Source organism: Toxotes jaculatrix, chromosome 21, assembly GCF_017976425.1.
Source record: "Toxotes jaculatrix isolate fToxJac2 chromosome 21, fToxJac2.pri, whole genome shotgun sequence".
NCBI lineage: Eukaryota > Metazoa > Chordata > Actinopteri > Toxotidae > Toxotes > Toxotes jaculatrix.
The window spans coordinates 20525615-20544994 of NC_054414.1; the positions used below are offsets into that span (position 1 = coordinate 20525615).

Sequence of the window (19380 nt, forward strand, 5' to 3'; positions counted from 1 at the left end):
CACTAGTACTGTAGTAACACTGTGATGTCACTTCCTGTCAGTTTTGCTCACCTGATCAACCTGGAGTTCTTTGACGACCTGCTCAATGGTGCTTCAGAACCTCATCCAGTCAGGAGTGAGTATTCAGCTCGACCCCGCCCCTCACCAACAACCAGCTGTCAGTCACACACTGATCGATCGGTTGATTATTGATCAATGATGTGATATTTGCAGGATCTGACCAATCGGGAGAGGTCTCCACTGCATCCAGACAGTTTTCACCATCCTGTCAGGACAAGGTCAGAGTGTGTGTGTGTGTGTGTGTGTGTGTGGAGAAAAATAAATTCAGTTTATACTTTCAGAATAAAGTTGGTCATCAAACAGAAATTCTAAAAGATCATTTTATTTTGAAAGGGCAGATGGATATTATGAAACTCTGGTCAGCTGACAGTCAGGAGGTCAGAGGTCACCTTCATGAATCAATAAAGTTCACGTTTGTGTTTGTGTGGTCAGGTGACGTTCTGAACATCGACCCTCTCACCTTTTACTCTCAGCTCTACAAAATGCTGCTGCAGCTGCACGCAGGTCAGTGTCATGTGGTTGTTTCACCTGTGCAGGTCACGCCTGTGCGGGTCACGCCTGTGCAGGGTCACGCCTGTGCAGGGTCACGCCTGTGCAGGTCACGCCTGTGCAGGGTCACGCCTGTGCGGGTCACGCCTGTGCAGGGTCACGCCTGTGCAGGTCACGCCTGTGCGGGTCACGGCCTGTGCGGGTCACGCCTGTGCAGGTCACGCCTGCCGCGAAGCGCTGAGGCTGGAACAGTCTTGTTATGACTGAGTGTGTGTGTCAGGAGTTAAGATGAAAACTGCTCAACATTAAACAGTTCTGTCTGACCCAGGGGCGCCCAGTGATGACATCATCATTTGTGCTGCGGTGCCTGGACGTAATGCTGACCCGCCGCAGGAAACAGGTGACCCCTGCAGAGGGCGATGGCATTCATCAAACGACTGAGCACGCTCAGTCTGCACGTGCTGCCCAACGCCAGCGTGGGGATCCTCGCCTCCAACAGAGCCACCATGCATGTGAGTGTGTGTGTGAGTGTGTGTGAGTGTGTGTGTGAGTGTGTGTGAGAGTGTGTGTGAGAGAGTGTGTGTGTGTGAGAGTCTGTGTGTGTGTGTGTGTGTGTGTGTGTGTGTGTGTGTGTGTGAGAGAGTCTGTGTGTGAGTGTGAGAGAGTCTGTGTGTGAGTGTGTGTGTGAGTGTGTGTGAGTGTGTGTGTGAGAGAGTGTGTGTGTGTGAGAGTCTGTGTGTGTGTGTGTGTGTGTGTGTGTGTGTGTGTGTGTGTGAGAGAGTCTGTGTGTGAGTGTGTAACTGTTTAAATAAACAGGGAACCTGGGTCCAGTTTCATGTGGTTCATCCATTGAACAAATACTTTATCTGTACCTGTCTAAATATAGTGTGTGTGTGTGTGTGTGTGTGTGTGTGTGTGTGTGTCTCAGTCCTTCCCAAAGTGTGATTTCCTCCTGGATAACGAGGTTCAGGGCAGCGGCTTCTACCTGCCGGAGCTGGATGAACCTGAACACTGCAACGCTCAGAACACAGCACTGTGGGAGCTACACACACTGCAGGTACACACACACACACACTGCAGGTACACACACACACTCTGCAGGTGTATATACTTGTCCTATCATCCTGTGTGTTCACAGAGACATTACCACCCGGCGGTGCGTCAGTTCGCGGCTCACCTGTGTCAGGGAGCTCCCAGCGAAGGGTCGGCGGCGCTCGGAGTGCAGCTGAGCCGCAGGTATGAACGGCCGGTCGCCCCTCAGGCGTCTCGGCCTCGTCACACAGTAACACCTGCTGCACGATGCGGTCGAAATGAGATTCCACAGTTTTCTCACCCAGAAATGAGCCCATGGTTTCCAGCATTGTGATTGGCTGGATTCCTGGTACAGGACACGTCACATGTTTAACGGATCGTACGCCTCATCACGTGTTCGGCTGTCTCGTGTAGAAAATGTTCTTCTGTGCGACTTTTCGTTTTTCATTCTCTGGTGTTTGAATGTCTCACTGTCTCAGATTTATCTGCCTGTGTCCTGTCCCGCCTCCCTGAGCACGACCTGTCACATGGTCACATGGTCGAGCGCATGTCTGTCATTTGTTGATGCTGCTGAGGGAGAAATTGTGAGCGTTTGTTTCGCTGCAGTGGATCTCCCTGTTAACGTTCGGTATTAATGACACGGCGACCATTACAGGAAGTGCAGCGAGCGTCCTGACGCTCGCACTCGTATGTAGGCGTGAACAAACGTGTCCAAGACAAGAATGATGGACGAGTCACGTTGGACAGGAGACAAACCAAAACAGCAGGTTCTAAAGATGCTGGTGTTCATATTGTGCGTTTGTGTTGACTTCCTGTGCAGGTCTCCGGTGGAGCTGTTTGGTGATTACAGTGTCAGAGACATGACCTTTAACCCCCCGGTAGCACCGCCCGGCACAAAGAAGAAGGTAGAGAAACCAAACTGATTCTAATCTCTCCAGCAGACGACCTTTGACCTCGTGTTTACGTCCAAACATTCACCAAAGTTTCTTCTTTTCTTTGTTTATCAGGATCGAACGATCGGAGCCACGCTGCTGGACACCGAGCTGCAGAGACGAGTCCAGAGCGTCCTGACCGCTGCCGAGGAGACGCAGCTGGACTTTACAGCAACACAACACACAGCACACACACCCACCCATCACTGACACACACACACATACACACACACACACACTTTGAGGTTTCCCCTGGTTTTGTTTGTTCTGAATTCTTAAATGAATAAAATTATTTTCTAACTCATCTTGAAAACATGAATCTCTGCGGGGTGGGGGCTTCTGAGGGGGTGGGGGGGGCGGATGGGGGGGGGGGCAGGTTTGAGAACCGCTGCTTTAAAGAACTGAATGAAGGTGAGTTCAGTGCTGCAGGGTGAACTTAAGACATGAGGCAGTAAAAGGTGTTTTTTTCACCTGCAGAAGACGACGGTCAGACTCCGCGGTCCTGACTTCAGTCCGGTTCTTCACGGTGGATCCAGAACAGAGGACTCTGTTCCAGATGGGGGACCACAGGGTCCTCTGAGCGATGGGACAGCTGAACGTCCAGAGGCGGCGGCAGCGGTCGGGTCAAGGGGTAGGGTTCAACCACGGGCCTGGAGGTAGGAAGGACCAGTTCCCTTCAGTAGTTTTACAGTTCCCATAATGCCATGGGGGATGTTAGGAAGTTTAGAAGCGTAAGGTTGCAGTGGATTCAGCAGCTCCTAGAAGGGGGATGGTTTTTGACACAGTCCTTTAAAGTTTTACTCTCAGATTAGTTTCAATCGACTTTATTTGCCTGAAAAACTGCAGCGTTTCACAAAAAGTAGCAAAGATAAGAGAAAAGTGTGGAAGCAGTAAAATCCGTCTCCTCTCCCTGATCCTGTCTCTAACCATCAAACCATGCACCAGCAGCCACAGTTACCCAGAAACCAGCATCATATAGGTACAGAGTATGAACCAGATCAGCCATCAGAACACTGGCTCTGGTTCTGAGAGGACACACAGAGTGACCACCTCAGAGATGGGCTGTCGTGTTCTCCTCTCTCTCAGGAACCCTGTGTTTGTCCTCTTGGTTGTTCTTCTCTTGTCTTGTTTTCTTTCACTGGACATTGAAGTTCCAGCTGGAGCCAGAGTCAGTGTTTCACTGGGACCTGGTTCATTCAGGACTGGATCATAGAGTCGTCCTCGTACAGGATCAGTCCAGCTCCAGACGCAGCTCACACAGAGCCGACAGATACTCTGCGTTGTTCCCGTCACTTTCCAGAGCTTTCTCGTAATACCCCACTGCCTTCCTCCGCTCGCCCTCAGCCTTGGCTACCTCTCCCAGAATGCCATAGGCCCTGGTGTTATTGGGGTCTTTGACGAGACGTCGCTCTGCAATCTGCTTCAGTTTCTGGGGAAAAAACATATGTAGGTGACTTCCTGTTTTCAGCAGGTTACATTCAGAGGGTCAGAGGTCACGGGATTAGGGTTGCTAATTGAAAGGCTCTGTGTTAGATTATACACACACGCTCGCACACTGACACACATGCACATGTGCATCGGACCACTTCAAAAAACCCTGACCCCTGACCCTGACGACCTCCTGAACATCCTGCTGCTCCACATGCTGCTACAGCTCCAACTCGGGCCCGGACGGTCATCGTGTCTCAGCTCGTCTGTGTATGTTACATGACTCCTGATCATCAGAACATACATGTAATGGCATCAGACTGAAGGGGACTGACTGTGATGAGAAACCGCAGTGAGAAGGTGACAGACCTTAATGCAGCGCTTCCTGTCCGACGTCCTGGTGCTGAGCTCCAGACCCTGTAGGACAGAATCCAGTAGGACGGAGAGATCAGTTTTCTGAGGATTGTTTAAACCTTTGGTGGCTCGTTTGAAGACCAGAGGACAGAAGGAATAATTATTCTGTACTACTAAAGTACGGTGGCCCTTAAGGACACATACAGGAGCCAAAGCAGAAATAGTATGTTATGAAGTGAGAAACTGACCAATTAGATTCTGAATATTGAGAGGACTCAGCAGCTCGGCTCCTGATTCGAGCCCAGAGAGAGCAGCCCCATCCCAGCAGCCCGCTCCCAGCAGCCCCATCCCAGCAGCCCCATCCCAGCAGCCCCATCCCAGCAGCCCGCTCCCAGCAGGATCAGGTAAAGCTTCTACTTCTCTCTTCCCTGTCGTCTGTGCTTGGGTTTCCCTTAATGTTTGTGCTGTCACACGGTTTTGTCCACTGGGGCCACCGTACTTCTGGTGAGTGATTTGAATTTTTCTGTGAAGTGAATTAACAGGATGCAAATCGCTGAGCAGAGCCCCCGCCCCGTCTGAACGGAGCTGTACCTTGCTGTAGTAGGTGATGGCGAGCTCTTTCTCGATGCTGTGGTAGTGGCAGAATTCGGCGTAGCAGCGATAGATAAACTGACGGATGCTTTCAGGTTCGTCTTCCAACTTCTCCAACACATCACTGAACATCTCCTGAGCTCTGCAGAGAGACGTGGAGCAATTCATCCACACTGACGCAGACTCTGGATGAACGATTAACCTGCCGATCAATCTGTCAATTCACTGTTTCTGTAAAGCTTCAGGAACCCGACGGAGGCGAGAGGGAGCGAACCCCAGCACCGTACCTGGCTCGGTCCTTCTCCTCGGCGTACTGCAGGGCCAGAGCAGCCTTGGCGTGGTTGAAGGAGCTCTTCAGCCTGATGGCTTCCTCCAGGTGGGAAATGCTGAGACGCCTCCAGCGCTGCACCTCTGTCACAGCGTAGGATCATGAATACGTGCAGGTCATGACATTCTGTACCTGATTACTGATTCCTCTGCTGTAAACGTCATCGGCTGCTTTAATGATTTGTGAAACTGGGAGGGGTCAGACTGGGAAACAGTCCGGGGGGGGGGGCACATTTAAAACCCTGATGTTACTATATATAGTATATAGTATATATTATAAAGTATATAGTATATAGTAGAGCACAGCATACCATAGTATACTATTATAGTACAGTTCAGTACTGCAGAGTATATGATAGGGTATCATCAGTAGACTGTGCTGTACGGTGAGGGGTACCTCTCTCGGGCTGGGGTCTTCGGGGTAACAGTTGACTCTTCTTCCTCATGTAGCACAGACCCAGCTGGTGGTGGATGAAAGCCGATTGGCTGCTCCTCCGTAGCACTCTCCGCAGCAGATCAATCGACTGATCCAGGTGGTTCTGGAACAGGTAAAAACATAGTGTAGGATTTTATCTGCAGGCTCTCAGACCCACATCAGATCCATCATCATCGGCACAGACCTGATGTGTGAGCGCGTCGAGATTCTTTCATCTAAACTGATATTTACCAGACATGAAGTGGAGCTACCTGCTTGCGAAGGTATTTGGCTGCATAGCGGATGATTTGAGTGTCGTCGGGTCCGAGCTCCAGCGCTCTCTCTATCAGACCGTCAGCCTCTCTGTGCTTCTGGTAGATGACCAGCTTCAGAGCCAGCATGGACAGCAGGACGCCATCATCGGGGTTGATCTCCAGGGCTCGACGGAGCTGTTTGGTGGCCGGTGACTCCTCGGGATATGTTTCTGAACTATCCTGCAGATCGGACCAAAGTTAATTTGCTGGACTACACGAACCAAAGAAGCTGAAGAAAGCTGAAGTGTGTTATCCTTCATACCGACATGCCACCGATCACTGAACTACACGCTGGTGTTTGGAAAAGCTGAGGGTTACAGCTGGCTGACAAGTGGGAATTACTTGGTTAAATCACCCATTAATTCATTGGCTGTGAACATATCGATGGAGCAAATCATTCTGACTGATTGATGAAGTGATCAAAGTACCGGTTCTGTGCGATAGAGGGCGATAGCGTAGCCGTTGTTCCACTCGCAGCTATCAGGCTACAGCTCCAGTGCTTTGTGGAAACAGTCGATGGCTTTGGGATAGTAGGACTTGGAGAACTTGAGGAAGGTCCAGCCCTTTTCTCCATAAACCTCTGGATGGAGATCAGAGGAGGAATCAGCGGTATACTTCACCTGCAGGGATCGAGATACAGGAAGAGTCTTACCTGAGCCACTGAAGGACGGTTTGTAACAGGACTTTTCCACATCTGTATGTCAGACAGACAGACAGACGTATGTATGTCTGTCGTTTGTATACATACAAGTATGTGGTCGACTCTCTGACAGTAGGTTTGTGACTGTTTGTAGTCTCCGCTGTGGTACTTCAGCCAGGCCAGGTCTCCATACGTCACGATGAGCCGTCGCTCGCTTTCCTCACCAAAACACTCTCTGGTCTTCTCCTCTGATTGCTTGAGAAGTGACTCCGCCTCCTCCAGTTGATCCTGAAGATACCTGGTTAGAGACAGGTGGCACACCTGCATCATTTCTGGGAAACACTAGAAGAATGCCACGAGTCAAACATGCTTTCAAAATTAAGGCTGGGATTACTGCCCCAGACGTGGCTTACCAAAATAAAAGCAGCAGTGTAACAGTGAGATAACAGGAATGAACAGTGTCCCACAGTGTTTCACCTTTACTGAGGACACGATGCTACAGATCTGCTGAGACTGCAGCAGACAGACACCCCGAGGTCATTTGGAGTTTGAAGGTTTTCATCTGCTTTTTGCCAAATCTTTCATTTCTACATCACGACGTCCTGTACCTCACATAAGCCAGGAAGCTGTAGGCGTGGGCCACCGCCCCCCGCTGTCCCAGCCCCAGGTCGATATCGTGCTGCAGCTGCCTGCTGAGGTCGTCCAGCTCCAAGTCTTCCCTCTTCAGATCCCAGGTGAAACGACTCTGCAGCTGCTGCAGCCTGGAGCGCATGTCCTCGCCTGCATCGCTGAAACACAAAGTTCAGAACTTTTTAACGACTCATGGCCTTTGGAAAAATTGAAGCGTGAGTCAGCAGTTAGCATCAGCAGCTTCAGTCCTCCATAAAACAGAACCCACTGTATCTTTTGGACATGTGAGACGGACGAGTGGAAAATGAAGCTGAGACGTTACTCTCAGTCCTACTAAAGTTGGTGTTCGTGTTGAGACATGCAGGGTGTGAACTCCGAGCTGCAGAGGAACCACGGCCAAAGGTGTCGAGTACGACACTCACAGGTTTGATGAAAAGGTAAACCAAGACCAATCAGAGCTGAGGCAAACTGACCTCATGATGAAACCGAAAAGGAGCCCTGATGGTGACGGCGAGGAAGATGATGATGATGATGGGTTCTGTAACGGAGCTGACTGACTGATCTGGCTGCTCCGTGAGCTCAGAGATGAAAACAGAAACTCAGACCAAGAAACGAAACGAGTCTGATGATGATGCCTTCACTGCCCCTCTGAAATACTGTAAAGAAGAGTGAGGACAGGTGACACAGATTAATGATGTTTATCAAAGAGTTGTCACGTGAGGACCTCGTCTCTCGAACACATAGAGACAAAGAATAATGTGGTTCCTGTCTCTCACTGCAGTGTGTTGCTGAGTCTGAACACTGTATAACACTGTGGATAACAGTTCATTGATTCCACTGTTGGACATGAACTAATGAGGATGCAGCCAATGAGCTGGGTGGTGCTGTGTTCATGTGCTGTGGGAAAATACCAACACCAAACCGTCAGTGTCACGTTCCTCTCCTGTTTTACTGGGACCTGATTCACTCCCAGTTCATCACAGACTGGGTTTTAAAGTCAGACCTAAAAGTAATAAATACCAAACGAGAGTTCGCATCGACCCCTGGTGTAAGGTCCATTCATACGTCCTGTCAGCAGAGACGTTCAGTTTCCAGGCTTTTTACTGAGACGTCTTTCAGCTCACTCAGGTGTTCAAGCGATTCGGCTGCTGTACCTTTGACAAACCACTAGGTGTCACTGTTCTGTAATCTGAATGCTGTCTCTCTGTCCTCGTCCACGTCCAACCCTGTTTGTGTCATGTTTTATATGCTGCATGTCCTTCTCCTCCTCTCCTCCATTCCCAGCTGTCCTATCTTCCTCCTCTTCCTCCTCTCACCCAGCCCGGCCCTCAGCAGGAGGGTCCCCCTTATGAGCCGGGCTCACAGGGAGCTGTTTCTGCTGATCTGGTGTCAGACTCTGGGTCTCTGTTTGATTGTGGAAGGAGCTGGATAAATAACACTGAAGTGAACTGAAACTCACAGCTTCAGCTCAGGCCTCGTCTGCCCACCCTGCCCCTGCCTCTGCCCCTGCCCCTGCCCCTGCCTCTGAGCTGCTTTAAAGTTGGTCAGTAGTCTTTGAGCCTCGCCTCAGTGAGTTTGGTGTCTGATCGTCTGATCGGTCGGTCGTTCAGAGTGAAGTCATGCTGAGTGTTTAGGGGGAAATGAACGAGTTCACACATGATCTGCTGGAAGCAGAGCAGTGACGTGGTGGTGTTGCAGGAAGAGTCCTGCCTCAGCTTGAATACAGGAAGACTCCTTATAAGGTTGTGGGGGTGGGATTCAGATTTGGTGGGCGTTGCCGTGCTGCGCTGATAAAAGCAGCTGTGGTGATGAAACTCCGCTGATGCTGAGGCTCAGAGACCAAACCGACAGAGACTGGATCAGTCTGATGAAGGATGTTACTGCAGCCTGTCTGGACCTTCCTCCTGGGACACTCCTCCCTCCTGTGCTCACCTTTCTTCCCCGTCCTCTTCTCCATGTCCGTCTACCTGTCATTCTGCCTGCCCTTCATGTTGCTGGACCTGCTGTCCTCCAGGTGGTCCCTGGTGCGCAGGTATAAGCTTCAGCCTCAGAGCTCCATAAGCTGGGCCTCAGTGCGGAGCTGCCTGGCTCTGACGCTCTACAACCACCTGGTCTTCATCTTTCCTCTGACCATGATCCACTGGTACCTGAGGCCCGTCCACCTGCCCGAGGAGGCCCCGTCCCTCCCCCGGCTGCTGGCTCAGGTGCTGGTCTGCCTGCTGCTCTTTGACTTCCAGAGCTTCCTTTGGCACCTGCTGCACCACAGAGTGCCCTGGCTGTACCGCAACTTCCACAAGGTTCGTACACGTTGTTTTAATTTAACTTCAATCCTGTGTGATCCGTCCTCTGCTGCTCATCCTGAGCTTTCTTTCTCCTGTTAAAGGATTTCACTGTTGTTCCTCCACCTTCATGTTTCTTCTTCTTCTCCACCTCCAGATGCACCACACCTACACCTCCACCTCCGCCCTCACCACTGAGTACTCCGGAGCTTGGGAGACTCTCAGCCTGGGCCTCTTTGCCGCCGCCAACCCCGTCCTCCTGGGCTGCCACCCGCTCACTGAGCTCGCCTTCTTCGTGGTGAACATCTGGCTGTCGGTGGAGGACCACTGCGGCTACGACCTGCCCTGGGCCACCCACCGCCTGGTGCCGCTGGGGCTGTACGGCGGGGCCCGCCACCATGACCTCCACCACCTCAAGTCCAAGTGCAACTATGCCCCCTACTTCACCCACTGGGACCGGCTGGCAGGGACACTGTGCACAGAAGACTGAAGTCCTGAAGTGAAGAGTCTATAAACCGAAGGAGAAGAACCCGACTGATGTGAAGCTTTGTGAAGTGTCTGATGGAAAAGATTCTGAACTCATTGTGTTTTTGAACACGTCACTGGACTTTGGGACAGATCTCTGTGGACAGCTCCTCACAAGTCTTCATCTTTTACATGAAACAAATGGGCTATAAAGGTGCTGGACACAATATTTCACTTCTATGTGTTTTTTTAAATTCATTTATTAATGTATTTATTTTTTACTACTATTTATTTATTGATCTTTGTTAATCTTCTTTTGTTTAAACCAGCAGGTGAAGCTACGATGCATCACCTGTAACATGTGAGAACAAATGTTCACATTGAACAAACGTTGATTCTTATTGAAACGTTCATTAACTTTCGTTAGACGTTAGCGTGCTGTAACAAACTTACAGACGAGCTGCGGCTGTTTAAAGACAGAGGACCGATGAGCTGCTCGTCAGCCTCCGATGGATCAAAGAAAGTGAAATGATGGAAGAGTGAAAGTGCGACGTGAGGCTCAGAGGAGGAAGAGTGTGAGTCAGGAGGATGAGGAAGGTTTTCAGATTGGATCATGTCCTGAAGAGTCCGAATGGCTGAAAGACTGAAATGTGACGGTTTGTGAAAAGTGTCTCTGTGATCTGAGAATAAACTAAACTCTGAATCAAAGCAAAGACGAAGTCGATGAGAATCTTTTCCCCACACCCAAACCACCTGTGTCCCCTCACATGACGTTTCAGGTTCCTCTGAACGATTGTTGGTTCCTTCAGATCCACAGGACCAGGTAGTGTGTTGGTCCGGTCTGGTTCTAATGGTCTGTCTCTGGTGTCCTCAGGAGGCCGAGCTGTGACAGAGGCTTTGTCCACGGTGCTGCGACAGAACCTGAACCTGAGCTGCTTCTGTCAGGTGTGTTCCTCAGTCAGCACAACCACATCAAGTCACTGCACACACACAACCCGCAGGTAGTTAGTGTTACACCTGTTATAAACCAACGTGTCACAGCCACAGCCTGAAGCAGCAGCTCCACAGGTGGTTTCAGGTGTTTTCAGGTCTGAGGTTGTTTGAAATTGTTTCATGATGTTTCTGTATCACACACACACACACACACACACACGTGCAGTCACAAATCAAAAATTTTCCTCCAGCGGTTTGAACACATCTGTTCTGAGACGCTGAGATCAGGAAGGTCATGAAACAGCCAGCTCATCATCTTCTAATCAATCAATCAATCAACACCCCCCCCCCCCCCCCCCCCCCCCCCCCCCACACACACACACACACACAATGAAAAAAATTCAAAATTCACAACAGAAAAATAATATAATAATCTGCTGTTCTTGTCTGTGTTTGTTTAAGGTGGATCTGCTTTAAGGTGGACTTGCTTTGATATCAGGGTGCAGGTTTCTGGATGATCCTGAACCATGGTCCGGTCTCAAAGTGTGTGAGTGCAGAGGTTTCTGACAGAGAGCTTTGGTTCCTGGTTCAATTCTTTTCACACAGAGATTCGTGATGCAAATATTTAACTGTGTAATCATCACTCACACACTCACACACACAGGTGAGCTCGGGTGTGGTATTTGTTCGCTGACTGTTTGTTCGGTGTTCAAATATTTTCACATCCTCTCAGATCGATCATCCACGGTGAGAAACGGGGTTTTCTCCCATGGTGAAATCACGGAGCTGAGTCGCTCCATCAGCTGCTCAGCTCAGATCAGTGAAATGTCCCTTTACTGTACCAAACTTCCTCTGACTCGTTTCACAACACGTGGTGGAAACTTCAGCTCTTTTTCTGTGACACTTCTGCTTTTTAGTCTAAATCACTGATCTGAAAAGACTAAGATTATTAATTCAGCTGAAACATCACGTCAGAAAAGCTGCCGGTAAATGAAACGTTTTCCTGAAGGATCTGAAGTAACAAACGGTTAACAGTGACTCAGCAGACTGAACCACCTTTAACATGATGTGTTCACTGCAAACAGGAAGTTTGAATGTGAAGTGATTTAAACTTTATTTATAGAGAAGATGAAACATCGAGTGAAGGAGTGAAATCAGAAAACTGGGAAATGAAACTGAGAGAAAATATGGAGATTCATTTCCCAGAAGCTCAGGGAGTGTGTGTGTGTGTGTCTGTGTGCGTGTGTGTGTGTGTGCTTGTGTGTGTGTATCACATTCCTGCAGTTAAATCGGGGCTGCTGAGCCCAGCAGCCTCACAGGAAGGGCTCTGCTTCTTTGCGTGGTGGAAACAGAAAAACCTGCTGAGGTGAAACTGATCAGCTGTTTTCATTCTTTTCATGGATCAATCTTCTCCATCGACCTGAACCAGAAAATACTTTCTCCACGTTCATTTCCACTGAATCCGTTCAGCTGATGCAGTCAGTTGTTTACAGTCTGCTTTGTTTTCAGGGTCTGTGCTTTGGTGGCTTCAGATTCTAAAGAAAAACCAGAGGTTTCCACATGTGGAAACAATCAGAATCTCCATCAGCTCAGTTGTTATTTCATCAGATATGTGATTTATCTTCAGGAACTTTCCACCATCGTGATATTTACAGACCCACATGGGCACAATAAGCGATATCAGTGTAGAGGATCATTAAAGAGGCTGTGCTGTTTTTCTTTCCAGCTTTTTTTTCGATCAGCTCAGATGACTCATCGTCTCATCGTCTCATTGGTTGAGCAACAATAATGTGCAGGAAGTCGACCACATTCAAGAATTCAGAGAAAGTTTCACTCAGTTTGGATTCAACAAAACAATGAGGACAAACTCCCGAGAAAGAGAAACTCCCCCCTCCCTCAGTGAAAGCCCACACAGTCAGCAGGCATTCAGTGATAAGGTCAGGGAGTTAACAACAACGAGCTCACTGAGAGGAAACTCAGGAAGGAAGTGAGTCAGTCTGCCCACTGGAATGATGTCAAAGTTCATCACTCTGAGGCTCTGAAGCTGAAAATGCCCCAGGAAACATTTCCACAGAACAATTCCATGAAACAGTGACAAGAAATAAACCTGAGGGGGGGGGACCCAGGGGTCCTCGCTCCTCACGCAGCAGGAAACAGGAAGACCACCGGACCAGAGACACACCAGCAGTGCACAGAGCTCTGGACCATCAGATTCACCACCGGGGACATCCATCGGTCCAACCACTGTCCAACACAGTTATTACACTCACAGTTCACATGAGTCTCTGATTATAAGAAACTGAGAGAAAATCATCTGGACTCAGGGTCTGATACACCCCCCACACACACCGGTCCACAACAGACCACCAACACCGGAGGGCAAATATCTGAGCTGATACCTGCTGGTTACCACCTGTTACCTGCTGGTTCAGAGCTAACTGTAGCACTAACAGTGAAGTTGTCTCTGATGGACGTGCAGCAGTGTGTGTTCTCACCTGAGCCTGCACAGACCTGCCCCCGCCCTCATCAGCTTGGATCTGATATGTGGAAGGTTTCCCTCCACAAACACCTGAGGCGACTCTCACAGTGAGTCAGTGATGTGGATCACATGCTGAGGCAGGATCCTGGCTGCCGTCCCGCGCCTCCAGCTCCTTCAGTGGAAACATGGACAGTCAAAAGTGTGAAAGGTTCAATCCTCAGATCAGTTCAGCGTCGTCACCTGTTCACACAGGTGAGCTCCAGACTGGCCTCTTATTTACAGAGACCCAGTGACGGTGCTGACACCTGACACCTGTTCATACATGTATATTACATCACTGCAAAGTAAAGTGAGGATTTTGAACATGAATCGTTTTTATTTCTCAGTGAACTTCAGAGTCCAGCAAAGAGAAAAACCTGAATCAGATCAGGATTTGCTCTGACCTCCCGGTTCTCCTCAGTACATCTGCACTCAGGTTCTCCGGTCCCTGTCAGGTCGGTTGTTCCAGCATCTTGGAGAACTGTCCTCAGTTCCTCCGTGGGTTTAGTCTGTCTCAGTGTCTCTGTCTCTTCATGTGTTCCCAGACTGACTCCGTGATCCTGAGATCAGGTCTCTGTGGGTCCAGACCATCGGCTGCAGGATGAATCTGGGACCATCAGACGTCTCTGGATGGGACCGATGATGGAGACACTGTCTGTATGTGAAGCCCCAAACCTGCAGGACCCTGTTCCCACTGGTCCTGCCAGCGTTCTCCAGCTCTCATCAGTCCACAGCTCCCAGTTCTTGTGTGGTCTGACCAGACTTCTCTGGACTGTGGAGGGTGTACTGGGGTCCTGCTGGTCTCTGCCGGTTCTGGATGTCCTCTGATTTCAAAGGTAAGGCAGCTTGTCATTCTGTGTTTCTCTGCTGTTTGTTTGTGCTTCTACAGAAGAGCTTTGACATGTGGAAGTTGAGGACGTTCTTAAAAAGTCAGGACGTATTTAAAAGACGAATATTTTGAAAAGCAGAGAACATTTTGGAAACAGTTGTAGAAAGTGATGGAGGCTCTGACGAAAGAAGAAAGACCAGATTATTACTGATGTGCTGAACGAGTCCAGATGTTTATGGTGTGACCTCTCACAGAATCCGGAGGACGGACGCGTCTGGCTGAGGAACAGTCCCTCAGTCTGTGACGTTCCTGAATGTTCCTGAACGTCTTGATGAGGGTTTGAAATCAGAGCTGATTTCTGCTCCTTCACTTGAATCCTTCTCTCAGTCTCTCACTCGCTTTACTGCTGTGACTTCACACAGGAAACAGCACAGGGAGCTGAATGAACTAGTTGACGTCTCTGTGTCCACTGAAGGACGGATGTCCTCTGGTAAAAAATCCAGGGAAAGTCCACTGTTTTTAGTCTGTGTTGAACTTTCTGGGTGAGGCCGGCTGGACGCTTTTAGGGCGGGACGTTTCAGAAACGTGAGAAAGTAACACCATTTTTCGAGAAGTCACGACAGTCTTCAAAATTATTTCTGGAGATATTTTGGAAAGTGACAACCTTTTAAGGAATTTAGTTTGTTTGGAGAATTTGCAGTTTTGTAGAAGTCAAAGGTCTGTCTGAGGGCTCAGACCTGGTCCTGGGTTCGGGTTAGAATCAGGTTTAGGTCTGGGTGAGGGGCCCGGCACTGCATGACGTCAGTGAGTGTCCTCACAACTGATGTGAGACGAGAACCTTTGTGTGTGTGTCTGACTTCCTGTGGAGTCCGACTGAGCGTCAGATGTTTTCTGGGAAACTGCTGCATCATTTTTCCTCCATGGTGTGTTTGTTGATAAGAAGCAGGACTGTCCAAAAAAAAAGAAACGCGTCCTGTGCCTTTCTACCTCAGTTTTCCTCTCAGCTTGTTGATGTTGTTTTCTTTCACATGTTTGACGCACATGTGGAAACGTAACAGCTCATCAACACAAATCAGAGATGAAAGATAAAATGTTAATAATCCACCAGTCTGAGCCCTTCAAAATAAAACATCGGCTCCGGTTTCTTCTCCAGGTTTAATGGTCTGCTGTCAACTACCCCAGCAGCTTCAGCCCTGTGGTCTGATTTTGACCTGACAGCACCACCTGCAGACCACGGGGTGTTACTACGGCAACACAGCACTGACCACATGCATCCAGCAGGGGGAGCTGCAGGACATCACAGGCGGTAAGGAGGTACGCGTCTTTGAACCTGAGTGTGACTCGGATTCAGAAAGCTAAACTTCAAACATGAAAATCACACGTTTCACATATTTTCTGCTCAGTGTCTGAGTCATGCACAGGACATACGAGATGGGTGGTATCAGAGCCTCTGACCTCTGACCTTTAGCTGCTACAGTAAGAAAAGTTTAATAACAGTGATGCAGAGCCAGAGGTGGACGGACACTTTACTGCACTGCATGTACAGTATGTGGCAGCTTTAGTTTTACTCTACAGCAAATACAATGACAGTTTAAAATGAACACACACATACACACACACACACACACACCACCCCTCACGCTGCGTCTTTAACCTACAGCTGCTCAATGTCCTGCTGCCTGACACAGAAAAACACTGAACCAACACACAGATAAAGGATTTCACACACACACACACACACACACATTCCTGAGCTGGTTGTGTGTCGGCGTGCTGTGTGTTGATGTTAGTCGACCAATCAGAAAGAGTTTCAGACCGTCCCTGTAAGAAGTCCAGCTGGTTTCCCATTTTCGGTCAAAGTCTAGGCAGGGTGTGTGTGTGTGTGTGTGTGTGTGTGTGTGTGTGTGTGTGTGTGTGTGTGTGTGTGTGTGTGTGTGTGTGTGTGTGTGTGAATGGAGATGAAGTCCACTTCACAGCACATTGATGACTGTGTGACTGTAACACATGTAAAAATGCATAAAATGCCAAACTCAGTTTTTGTGAGAGGAGCCGTGCAGCAGGGTTTGGTAGGTGCACTGTCTGAAGGTAAATCACACTGTGTGACAGTGTGTGTGACGGTGTGTGTGTGACAGTGTGTGTGACGGTGTGTGTGTGACACCGTGTGTGACAGTGTGTGTGACACTGTGTGGAGTCACCTCAGCTTCTCGTCACAGTAACTTGAATCTTTCAGTGCTGTTCGTTTCGAGTTGACTGAACTTTGACCTGAGCTCTTCTGACTCGATATGATTAGATGAAGCTTTTAAAGAAACACTACCAGCGTGTTAGCAGATTTCCCAGCATGCATTGTTAGATCTAAAACTCTCTACAGACTCATGTTTTGTAGTTTGAAAACAGACATGATGGAAACTTCCTGTGTCTTTAAGCGCAGCTTTGGATTCCTCAGCTAAGCACAATGGACATGCAGACATGGGTGATGGTGAAGGAGACGCCCCCGATCTCTCCGGGCCCTCGGGCCCCTGGTTCTTCTGTCACCACACAGCACTAAAGGTTTATATTTAGCCTGTGACCCACAACCAAACGTGTTTTCAGCAGATGGAAGAAAAACTAAGTGACAGTGAGTGGGATTCACAGATTCTGAGGCAGAGCAATGATCCATCTGACATCAGGACTGACACATGTTAGTTTGAACACAGATGATCCACGAGAAGTGAGAGTGCGGAGCTGAAATCACGGAGGGAGGTGAAGGTATGAAGGACTGTGGGAGGGGCACAGGAGCAGATGAACACTGTACAACTAAACAAGGACATACTGATGGACACCACACACCCAGAGACAAACACTACTGTACTCAGTCTGTATGAGGAGTCACACACTGTGCAGACACAGCCAGACCACACCCACCATGTTTCCTCTCCTTACATGAGGAGGAGGAGGCGGCAGAGCGTGATGCCAAGTCTCCTCGTATTTACTGAGCAGCTTCCTTTTTTGGATGGATCTCACTGCTGTCTCCATTTTGATGTTTTACGTTTCATCTGTTCTTACTCCTCTTCTCTGTCTTGTCTTGTTCGTGTTTTCCTGGAGTTTCCTGGAAAGTTCTGTGCCAGAGGCGTAGTAAAGTGGGCGGAGTCTGTGCAGCAGGAAGTTTTGTTTCCTCGTAGTAAAGTTTCCTTTTAAGGTGAAGCTGAGTGATCCCGAGCTGTGGGGCTGGACATCTCTCGCATACTGCTCATCACGTAGAGATGGTTCATCTCCATCCCCACACTTTCCGACCTCATGCTGGTACAAATACTACGATACCCATGAGCCTCAGTGGTTCTCCATCCTGAGCTACATCAAACAGCTGCAAGGTGGAAGCAGCCACTGGTTCCCAGCTTACTTTCCCCAGAACCAGTCCCCTGGAGATCAGTGTCTGGTTCTGCTGATGTGTGAGCACAGTGCTGCAGCTGATTCAGTCTGTGTATCCTCCCAAACTGGATTCTGGAGGTTTGGTGGGACCAGATGTTGTTGTTCCAGATGTTCCCTCAGGGTGAAACCTGCTGCTGCTGGAGTAGGTGACCATACCCAGGATGTTATGGATCAGTAGGTCGGTCTTGTGTCAAAGTCCATTTCCTCTTTGAAACACTGCCACCCCGCCCCCGCCCTGCCCCGCCCTGCCTCACCCTGCCCTGCCTCGCCTCACCCTGCCCCGCCCTGCCTCACCCTGCCCTGCTTCGCCCTGCCCTGCCCCGCCCCTGTGGTTGGTGCTGGGGCCCTGGTTAGGTTATGGTAGGGTCAGGTTAAGCATCTCACAGGAGAAGTGGGCGGGGTCTGGGATCAGGGTCAGATTGAGATAACAGGAAATACATGGACAGGGAATTCGCCACCAGTGACGTCAACATCGTGTGTACATGTCTGCCAGTTTCACCACGACGCTGAAGAACAGATCAAAGAAAGTGAAGAAGCTCAGTGGAAAAACGTGAGCCCTGAACCCAAAGCCGACTGCTGACGATGGTGGATCCTGATCCATGGACAGAGGACACATGTTGTCCATGTCTGCCTCCTGTGAGTCCTTGGCTTCAGTGACGGGTTTCCTTCATTTCCCAGAATGCATTTCACAACTCCTTACAAGGGGCTTTTCTGTGCTGTGAGACGTGTGGACAGTTTTTGGTGACTCAAACACAGACAGCCGTCAGACGTCCTGCATGAGGACACAAACCGTCTCCAAACATTTGAGTCAAAACATTCAGAAACAGGAAACATTCTTTTCTTCGCCGCGTTCAGACCGACCTCCTCCCTCCGTCCTCCCTCCGTCCTCCTCCCTACAGGGTTTGTCTTTTTAAGGAGATAGACTGCTGCCCCCTCCTCAAACACACTAACAGCAGGAACAGTGTTTTGTGCGACAGGAAAAGAGAGAATGAACAGTGAGATGCTGCCAACAGCTGCTGCTCAGATTTAAATACACGTCACAGAACAGATTCATGTTCACCAGAGGATGAAGCACAGAACCTACAGCTGTGAATTGTTTCTGTCTGTTTAAAAAACACGAGGTTCAATCTCCGTCTTTAAATCTCCACTTCCTCAGATCCAGTCGGTCAAAGGTCGGGATCCAGTAGGGCTGAGTCAGCAGAAAGCCTTCTGTCCTCTCAGAGACAGGTGTCCTCCTGACGTACTGTGGTGATCACCACGGTTCTTATAACCCACGTCGTCCTCAGCGTTTCTCCTCCATGATGAAAGTCTGAGAGACGCTCGCTGATTTCTCGATGGAAGCAGAGTGAGGCTCGTTCTCGTCAGAGAAAACCTGCAAATACATGTCACGTAAAATCAAACTGAAAGAGACCTTCAGAGAAATGTTTCACCTGTGCTTTTATCCTCAGTCCAGGCAGAGAAGGTGTTCTCTACATGTTCTCAGGTCCAGGTCCAGACTTTGTAAAACAGCAGAATCGTCCTTTAATCTCCAGACTCTGCAGGAGGTGGAGGTCTGAGCTGGATGTTGGACATCAGGTTACAGCTGTAGCATCACCTGTCGTCCTAACATGGGGTGAGTCCGGGATCAGTGTGTGTGTGTGTGTGTGGTTTTGGGGCTCAGGTTTAGGACAGGGTAAGGGTGAGTGTCCTTACAACCACAGAAAGACGTGTCAGGTCTGGTTTCTCCTCAGATGGGAATT

At 49.4% G+C, this 19380-nt stretch overlaps 4 protein-coding genes across 4 annotated transcripts in view; 2 read left to right on the plus strand and 2 right to left on the minus strand.

Annotated features, from left to right (window-relative positions):
• Nucleotides 1-2806, plus strand: LOC121201085 (nucleolar complex protein 3 homolog). The gene is made up of 8 exons (XM_041066707.1): nucleotides 1-115; nucleotides 214-278; nucleotides 493-564; nucleotides 878-1061; nucleotides 1478-1606; nucleotides 1688-1785; nucleotides 2402-2486; nucleotides 2589-2806. Exons 4-8 carry the CDS (start codon nucleotides 969-971, stop codon nucleotides 2721-2723), a joined length of 540 nt encoding a protein of 179 aa, XP_040922641.1. The 5' UTR covers nucleotides 1-115; nucleotides 214-278; nucleotides 493-564; nucleotides 878-968; the 3' UTR covers nucleotides 2724-2806.
• Nucleotides 2807-3299: 493 nt separating this feature from the next.
• On the minus strand, nucleotides 3300-10882 carry LOC121175463 (interferon-induced protein with tetratricopeptide repeats 5-like). The gene is given in 10 exon segments (XM_041029230.1): nucleotides 3300-3942; nucleotides 4311-4358; nucleotides 4887-5028; nucleotides 5174-5297; nucleotides 5611-5752; nucleotides 5901-6122; nucleotides 6371-6562; nucleotides 6691-6880; nucleotides 7191-7370; nucleotides 10710-10882. Coding segments are annotated over 9 exon segments (1422 nt in total). The 5' UTR covers nucleotides 7355-7370; nucleotides 10710-10882; the 3' UTR covers nucleotides 3300-3744.
• On the plus strand, nucleotides 8762-10679 carry ch25h (cholesterol 25-hydroxylase). Its single transcript, XM_041029231.1, has 2 exons — nucleotides 8762-9509; nucleotides 9649-10679. Exons 1-2 carry the CDS (start codon nucleotides 9087-9089, stop codon nucleotides 9979-9981), a joined length of 756 nt encoding a protein of 251 aa, XP_040885165.1. The 5' UTR covers nucleotides 8762-9086; the 3' UTR covers nucleotides 9982-10679.
• Nucleotides 10883-18923: 8041 nt separating the features above from the next.
• Nucleotides 18924-19380, minus strand: part of noc3l (NOC3-like DNA replication regulator) — a 5591-nt gene continuing 5134 nt past the window's right edge. Inside the window, exon 13 of the mRNA XM_041029467.1 lies at nucleotides 18924-19013. Within this exon, the coding sequence (XP_040885401.1) occupies nucleotides 18924-19013 (90 nt within the window). The remainder of the gene's footprint in view (nucleotides 19014-19380) is intronic.